The sequence below is a fragment of the Eptesicus fuscus genome, chromosome 18, assembly GCF_027574615.1.
Source record: "Eptesicus fuscus isolate TK198812 chromosome 18, DD_ASM_mEF_20220401, whole genome shotgun sequence".
Lineage (NCBI taxonomy): Eukaryota > Metazoa > Chordata > Mammalia > Chiroptera > Vespertilionidae > Eptesicus > Eptesicus fuscus.
The window spans coordinates 16,048,925-16,057,962 of NC_072490.1; the positions used below are offsets into that span (position 1 = coordinate 16,048,925).

General features: G+C 44.4%; 1 protein-coding gene across 5 annotated transcripts in view; it reads right to left on the reverse strand.

Annotated features, from left to right (window-relative positions):
* Positions 1-6,001, reverse strand: part of CMC1 (C-X9-C motif containing 1) — a 76,167-nt gene extending 70,166 nt beyond the window's left edge. For all 5 annotated transcript variants that reach the window (XM_054708143.1, XM_054708142.1, XM_054708144.1 and 2 more), the window contains exon 1: positions 5,804-6,001. In XM_054708143.1, coding sequence (XP_054564118.1) covers positions 5,804-5,822 — 19 coding nt within the window. In that variant the 5' untranslated portion in view covers positions 5,823-6,001. The remainder of the gene's footprint in view (positions 1-5,803) is intronic.
* Positions 6,002-9,038: the final 3,037 nt, after the last annotated feature.

Consider the following 9,038-nt stretch of genomic DNA (forward strand, 5'->3'; position numbering starts at 1 on the left):
AAGATGGCCAGCAGGAGAGGGCAGTTGGGAGGCACCCGGCCTGCAAGGGAGGGCAGTTGAGAGTGACCAAGCCTGCAAGGGAGGGCAGTTGGAGGTGATCAACCCTGCAGGAAAGGGCAGTTAGGGGTAACCAGGCCGGCAGAGGAGGGAAGTTGGGGGCAAACAGGCTGGCAGCAGAGTGGTTAGGGGGTGATCAGGCTGGCAGGCAGAAGCGGTTAGGGGCAATCAGGAAGGCAGGCAGGCAAGCAGTTGGGAGCCAGCAGTCCTGGATTGTGAGAGGGATGTCCGACTGCCCGTTTAGGCCCGATCCCGGTGGGATCGGGCCTAAACGGGCAGTCGGACATCCCTCAAGGGGTCCCATATTGGAGAGGGTACAGGCTGGGCTGAGGGACAACCCCCCTCCGTGCACGAATTTCGTGCACCGGGCCTCTAGTCTATCTATATAAATAAAAGCTTAATATGCTAAGTGTCCAACCGATCGCTATGGCGTGCACTGACCACCAGCGGGAAGATGCTCTGACCGGTAGGTTGGCTTGCTGCTGGGGTCTGGCCAATTGGGACTGGCTGAGAAGGGCTGGACACACCCTGGAGCTCTCCCGCAGTCCCTCCCTGGCTAGCCAACCTCCTGCGGTCCCGTGGGGACTGGGCAAGAAGGTCTCGACACACCTTGGAGCCCTCCTGTGGTCCCTCTCCAGCCTCGAAAATATTTCTTCTAATTAATTTCCTTTCAATGTATACGAATTTGTGCCCAAATAAAATGAACCAGAGCTTGTCAGAGAAATGACTAGCCCTGGATGGGCTAAGCCAGGTAGGTGCAAGCTGAGCCAGGGACATCTTGTGTGAGAAAAAAAGATGCTCAAAAATGCTCAAATAATCCTATAAAAGCGTAGGTGGCATCGTGCGATGTCATCACAAGATGGCCGCCACAATGTTGTCACAAGATGGCCAACATAAGATGGCTGCCACAAGATGGCCAACAGGGGATGGCAGTTGTTGGCAATCAGGCCAGCAGGGGAGGGCAGTTGGGAGCGAGATCAGGCGGGCAGGGGAGGGCAGTTGGGGGTGAGATCAGGCCGGCAGGGGAGGGCAGTTGGTGGCGACCAGGCCAGCAGGGGAGTGGTTATGGGGCAATCAGGCTGGCAGGCAGAAGCTGTTAGGGGCAATCAGGGGCAGGCAGGTGAGCGGTTAGGAGCTAGCAGTCCCAGATTGTGGGAAGGATGTCCAACTGCCGGTTTAGGCCTGATCCCACAAGGGGACAAGACCTTGACTACGTGATCAAAATTCATACCACCTTTGAGAGGCAGAGACACATCATGTGCCTCCAGATATGATATCCTGAGAAAAACACACCATACGCAGTATTTGCTGAGAATGCATAACCTCTATCTAATCAAAAGTCAATCAATACAAAATGAAGTTCTACATGTCACCCCTTACCTAAAAACTTGCAATGTCTTCCCACTGTTCTTAGAATATAATTCAAACTCCTTAAAATGTTCACAGGAGATTTCATAACTGACAACCCCTCCAATGCCACAGCACACTTCTCTTTGATGTCAACTCTTTCTTGTGCTTTTTACGTAAGCTAATGTTTTTCAGCTTTCAGTGAACAACCCATTAGAGGGTTGTTAAATTAATCTAGTGAGAAAAACAATGTATTTTCTAGTACAAACATACTTTGAGTTTAGAAATTTACAAAATGTAGAAGTTAACCAGATTTTTAGTTTTATGAATACAATGTATGTCTAAGAAAATCCTGTGGAGAGATAGAAGCAATAATAAAATCAAAAATTTTCTAATCAACGACATAACATATCAACCACATAATGCTCAAAAAAATTTTTTCAAATCTGTTGAGATATCTAACTCAAAATTTTAAAATTTCCAGTAAATGTAAGTGCTGTACCCCTAATGCTAATCTACCCACATCCCCACTGGAACCACTGAAAGAACTCCTGTAACCCAGACTCCAAAAGCTACTAGAATGACATCTTCTCAAGATACATATACCTTAAACATCTACTAATACAGTGTCATAAAATATCTGATCCCATGTCTACCCCCTGAGCGCTATCACTGTCCCATCCTCCTCCCCTAATTAGATTTCTGGGCTAAAACACGAATGGAAGGACAGGGACAGACACACAGATGAGGACACGTTGATTTAAGGAAACTTCTCATGCTGCCACTGCCCTACTGTGCAAAAGTAGAAAATAAATCCCCATTAATTGAAGGGGGAAGGAAAACTTCTTACCCTAAAGGAGAGGTGGGGGAAAAAGGGAGAAAGGAGTCTCTTCTAGTTATTAGAGAAAATCAGAAATCAAAATTATCAGGCCCATTCCTGTGAGTTGTCATCTGGGTATATAATCATGTTAGAATATTTATTGGGAATCTGAAAATAGCAAAGGCCTAACAGGATATTCTTTCAGGACTAGCACTGGGCTTGACTTTCCCTTATTGGGCTTTTTTACAACTTGTTAAGGGGCAGTTTAATTTCTAGATGTCAAACAGAGATAGAAAAAAATTTTGACCAGTGAAAGAGAAAGGCCCAGAAGATTATAGTTTATGATCCTGTTTTAAATAAACCAGCTTTCAGCTAAGCCAGCAATCTATGAAATTGTCTATGTATCTAACTTCTCAAATACTTTCTGAACTGTTTTTTACATTTTATTGGTTCCCTCACTAATTAACAAGTTGAAGAAAATCTTCAACACGTATTCATTTTAAATTTGCATGAGTAATAATTTTATCTTTTCTAAAATTCTACTTTAACAAGCACCACTTTTAACACTGTTTCTAGAGATGATCATGGGCTATACATTCAAAATAAGCCACCTTTCAAATTTTCAATCACCTACATTTGACTAGATTTTTAAAAATATACAATATTTGTAGAAAGGGTTATAAATTGGTAAAGAAGCTATAACTTGGAATAAGATTTACTACGTTTAAGTCTTGGTACAGAATAAGTTATACTGTATATTTCTCGATTATTACTATGTAATCAGAGGTCCAATTTATGGCTAAAGATGCAGAGAATTTCTTCTGGGAATCAGAAGATTAGACTTATAACAAAACAAAGCCAAAAGAGTAGTCAATAAAACGGGGAGAGTTCAAAACAGTGGTTCTCCTCTATTCTGCATATTGTCTACGGAGTATTTTTATATGCCAGAGGCTTGGGCAAAGTAAAATCTGAGTATCCGGGACAACGCAGGCACTAGTATTTTTCTCAAATGTCAAGTCTTTCTACAGCCACTTTTCCTGGGTGTTTTGGACTCTCTCCAGCTTTTCCTCTCAGCAATCAGATAGTAAGGGGAAATAATGAACACAATTATGGATGATAAACTTACAAAGAGTGCTATTATTACCTCTACGCTAACATAAAGGAAAACAGTTTAAATAAAACTATGTATAAAAATAAATATGCCACCTGCGTTTATTTCATTATTGTTCAGAGTTTTTTGAGAAAAGTGGGCCCTCCCGTTACTTAAAAGCTACTGATAAATGAATATCAAACTTATGATCTCAAAAAATGTAATATAAGCCAACGGGAAAATAAATTCGTTATATAAACCTCATTTAGCATAACTATCTACTCAGTATGGGCACATACCATTGTGGACTGTAAAAAAAACAAGAGAAATATCAAAATGTGAGCCTATGCTTCAACTTCTGAACCAAATAAAAATAAAGTTTAAAAAAAAATAGCAGCTGACTTCAACACATTTGTATTCTGGAATTTAAACAGATAAAGAATTTTTTCCTCTAAGATCTTTCTTCTTGCTGACTCCACTTTCTTACTTCCCATTCCAATCTTGCTTCCATCCTCACTTTTGTCGAAGTTTCCAGTGATCATGTCATTAGATTGACCATTACCATCCACCCAGTTGTTCAAGTAAAAAGCCTGAGGAATTACCCTTAATACCTTCCTTTCCCTCACCAACCTCACTCACGCAACAAACAGCAGGTCCTATCAATCTCTAACATCTCTTAGTTGGTCTCCATGCCTCTACTCAGCGCGTCCCCCCAGCCAGGGTAGTAAAGACAACTGACACTTCCTCATGGAGTTCTTGATTGACCACTATCTAAAATAGTCCTCTCTTCACCATCTACCACAGGACACTGCTTATCTTCTTCGTAATGTTTATCACAGTCCGTACAAGTATGTGTCTAAGGTGGGGAAGTGGTGGTTGTCTTATTTCTTCTACCACCAGAATACAAGCTCTGTTTGAAGCGGGGATCTTGTTTGTTCTATATACCAGTTTTCTAGGGCCTAGAACAATACATGACATATAATGGGCACTCAACAAGTAGTTGTTTAATCAATACTCAAATGGGGGGGGGGGGGGTGTCTGCATCTACAACACTGGGCTGGAAAGGAAATTATTTGAGTTCTATCTAGACTTGGCTCTACCAGCAATTAGCTGTGTGGCCTTGAACACGGCACAAGATTGGAGTGGGCTAAGAGTCTCTGGACAGTAAGAAAGTAGAGACAGCAGGTATGAAGATTTTTTTCTAAATTTCCCTGCCTGTCTAAATTCAAAAATAAAGGCAAACGAAAGCCTTTAACCTCTGAGTCTCTCTCATCTGTATGAGATTACTATGAATGTCACTTCCAGCTCAGAAATAACTAGAATTGTATAGGCCTCCATCTACTTTCCAATCTGAACTTTCCATACTCATTCCTCACTGACACTCCTCCTACCCGCACCAGCCAAATCAAAGTATTCACCCTGCAACCAAATATCCAAGGTGCACTTTTCCTGACTCACATTTGCTTATTCTGCCACATCTTCACCAACCCCAATCCCTAGAAATTCTATCCTTCAAAACACAGATCAATTGTTAACTGCTTCATAAAGTCTGACCCAATCACCTGGCCCAGTATTGGTATGATCAGTATGTGTTCTTTTATGCTTCAAATTCTTTTATCCTCTCAACCTCAGTTTCCAAATCTGTAAAACAGAGATCATGGCATCTACCATACCACGCTATTGCTGGATAATTGAGAATAGTTTGATAATAAAGTGTTCAATAAATCTATTGTCAGCAACACGTCTTTTTCTTTCTCCTTGAGGTCCATCAAAGTGACTTTTTTTTTTCATTTCTGACTCTCCAAAGGTTTGAATCCATTACTCCCCCCAATGCCTTGTGTTTTCATGCCCTTAAAATGAAGGTAATGAATTATACCAATCACTATTTCCTCCAAAAATCACGTTGTCTGTACTATGTTCTTACATAAAGAGCCTAAAGCAAAGATACCACAGGTCAGCTTCCGAAAGGGCGGGAATTCGAGGGAAACTGAAATTACTGTTGCAAATGGGAGTGGGGTGGAAGCATTTACGTTAAAATAACATTGATGGTGACTTTGGTGATCCTTCCCAAAGAAACTGCCTCTTCCCACCGGGATCGATCCTGTGTATTGATGTTTTTAAGTTAGGCTACAGATATTTAAAGGAGACTGTTGTCTCAAAAGGGCGAAAAAAAGAGAATGAGGATGAAGAAACCAGTCGCGTTGAGGAGGAAAATGTTTGTAAGCCACAAATGGACTAGAGCCTAGACAAGAACCCCGATGCCGTTGCCTAACCCTAACCACGAGGAGCGGGGAGATGACCTGGCGCCCAAGGGAAGAAACCGGGGCTGACCAAAAACTCTAAGCAGCCGGCTGGGCGGGAGGGGACGTCTGCGGAAGCGGTGCAACCTCAGAGCCAGCACCTTTCCTGGGCGGCCCCCTGCCCGCAGGCCTGCGGTTACAGACCCAGGCCGAGACTTCAGCAACAACCCCCGCTTCCCGCCCGCGTACCTGCCGGGTCGAGCGCCATCTCGGCGACGGAGAACGCAGCCGCGAGGCCACACCCGGGCAGGGGGCGGGGAGGGGAGGAGCCTGGGCCAGGCCGCACGTGCAGCCGCCCCGAGCTTCCCCGAGGCGGAGGTCGGGAGTTTGTGCGCGTTGCCCTTGGCGAAGCGCAGCGGGTTCCTTTCCCTCTTCCCGAGTCGCTACTTCCGCCTCCCACTGCGCCTGCGCTCTCCTGGCCCCGCCCCTAACTGGTACAGAGTGGAGCGCAGATCGCAGTGGGAGTGACCGGGAAGGGGGCGTGGCCGCGCGCGCCTTGGGGGCGGAGCTGTCTCAGACCCACTTTGGTCCGAGCTGGAGCACTCGCCCGCGGACTTGGGTCTGCGGTGCCGGGAGCAGAAGCTGTGGACCTTTGGGACTGCGCCTTCCTTAGTGACACGGTCTAAATCCAGGCCCCAGTCTCCACAGCCGCTTTGGGAGAACCAAATGAATTATCCTCTTCATTTTTTCTTGGTTAACGTTCTTTCATTTATAAATGTCTATTTCATGCTTGTCAGGTTATACAACCAGGGTTTTGAATACGAGGGGAAAATAATTGAATAATAATAAGGTCCCCATTCTCGAGGAGCACCGTGTTGAAAGGGGAGTGAGATGCAAGCAACACGCTGTTAAATGTGATAAAAGCCACACGTGCGAGATATGCAGTGTAGTATACCATAAAGGTGGTACAACGTGTGCAGTATCATTATTTCTTTCCCAAATCAGTAGCCTGTGGCTCCCCTGGAGGTTAAAATTTTAAATTGGGCGCTAAGGGTACCTCTGTTTAATGAAATAATATCCTCAGGCCGCATAAATCCCGACTCTTGATCATTAAAGCTGTATGTTTTGTGAGGAAAATGAAGGTGGTAACCATCCTCAAGAACTCCAATTGCCCTCTTCCCAACAGAAGAAACTTCCTGGTGACAATTATGCTAATTTCCACTCACCAACCGGCCTTCAGAAGTGCTTACTTGTCATCCCCACGTTTAGCTAGCTCAAGCCTCCAAAGGGTGACGTGCAGCCAGGGACAGAGGGGACAGATGTTCGAGAAAGAAGGAGCAGCTGCTTCTTCCCTGCAAGGGATTTGGGGCTTTCAAAATGATCCCCTCCCCACCTACCTGCAGGCCCTCCTCCCCTGCTGCCGCTTCCGCCTGGTCAGTTGGCAGAAAAGCTGACGGCCTTAGAGCAGGGCTGGGAAAGTGGGTCTCTGCTCAGCACGTCTTCCGTTTAAGGGCCTATTTGGGCATAACGGGCCTTATTACAGCTGTAGGTTAAGGTGCCAAGGTGAAGAATTAATGTTTCACTCGGCCAGGCAGGAAATCGGCTCCTTTTCCTTGTGTGTGTTATAAATGTGCTTAGAAACACACCACTTTCATTCTGGTTCCCCTTTTATATTTCTGGAGGTGAAGGACTTAATTTAGAAAGTAAACCTTTCTGAGGAGATGATGTGGGGTGTAAAAGCACAAGTCAGACACACAGTTAATTACATGAAATCTTCCTATATGCAAAAGAGCATCATGGTAAAGGGGGAACTTGGAGAGCTTTTGTCAGAGACCTAGGTACCAACATCTGAACCTACATCACCACCCATTAGCTTTCTGACTTAAATAAGTTCCAATGTTTCTCTGGAGTTTAGTTTCTAATTTGCAATGTTGTTCTGAGAAATAAATGTGTTACCATATAACACTGTTTTAGTAATTGAAGGACCACTTCTATAGACTTTGCCATAATTTTGTTATAACCATTATTAATATCCTATATAATAAAAGCCTACCCATCTGCCTACCTATCTTTCAAGGCCTAAGTGTCCGACTGTCCGTTCGACCGTTCGACCAGTCACTATGACGTGGACCACCAGGGTGCAGACACTCCAACCAGTAGGTCAACTTGCTGCTGGGGTCCGGCTGATAGGGACTGGGCAAGATGGGCCAGACATGCCCGGGAGCCCTGGAGGCCTCCCATGGTTCTTCCCCGGCTGGCCAACCTCCCGTGGTCCCTCCCCAGCCCCGATTGTGCACCGGTGGGGTCCCTCGGCCTGGCCTGTGCCCTCTTGCAATCTGGGACCCCTCAGGGGATGTCGGAGAGCTGCAGGCCAGGCCTAGGGACTTGTGCACCAGGCCTCTAGTTTTTTATTAAAATCAACTCACTTTTAAAAAATATTTAAATGGAGACTATCCACTTTAGTCTTATCCTAAGTAACATTATTTGTAAAACCATGAGTTTTGTGTGTCCCAGAAAATGGACTGCTAGCCATGTCACACTATGAAGAACCATTAGCAAAAGTAGCACCTCATTGACTGGTATGTAATGGTGTACCCCTCTCTCAAACTAGATCATTTGGGGGAAAAGTCTTTACTATCTAAATGGGAAACATAAATCATTTCTTAAAAAGTTAAATCATAGAAATTTAATTGGCAATTCAAAACAGAATTAATTTCCTAATATATCACATTGTTAATAGACAATTCTTTGGGCATTAACTGCAATAGGCACATAAAGAAGAAGGAGAACACCTTGTCCTGGAAATGGGGAGCTATGTATGTTTTATCAACCATGATCCCTAGGGCTCAGACAGTATCTATCACCTAAATGCTCCACAGTAGCCTTTCACAAAGGATTAACTGCCAGGATGGTTAGAAGAGATTTCAAGATGTGGTAGAAATTATGGTAGGCCTTGAAAGATGGGTAGGCAGAGAAGAGGATGTCACACTAGGAGAAAAACAAGATCAAAAGCATCTGGGATTTGAGATGTTCTCAGCGGATAGGAAGGGCACAGAAAAGGGGGTAGGTAAGAGGTGGAACCATATGACCAGTAGTGTGGGGTGGAAAGCACAGGGCTGCATGGAGGCATGTGGAGGGCAATGCCTGAAAATACTTTAATGAATTTGAAGATTTGGAAAGCTAGGGTAGATGAAAATGAGATATAAATATGTTAGAGGGGGCCAGATTCCCAAAGCCTTGAACATTAGACCCAAGGAGTGTTGACATTTGTCGCTATACACAATCAGGAGCTGTTGGAGGTTAACAAATAGAAAAATGGCATTGTGGTCAAAGTGATGTTCTCTAAAGATTTCCTGCAGAATAGATTTAGGTGGTGAGGAGAGACCCAGGAGATAAGCAGGACAGTAAAGAAGCTATTGCAGTAGTTCAGGCAGGATGGGAAAACAGCCTAAACTAGGATATGTAGAAATGTAAAAAGAAAGGA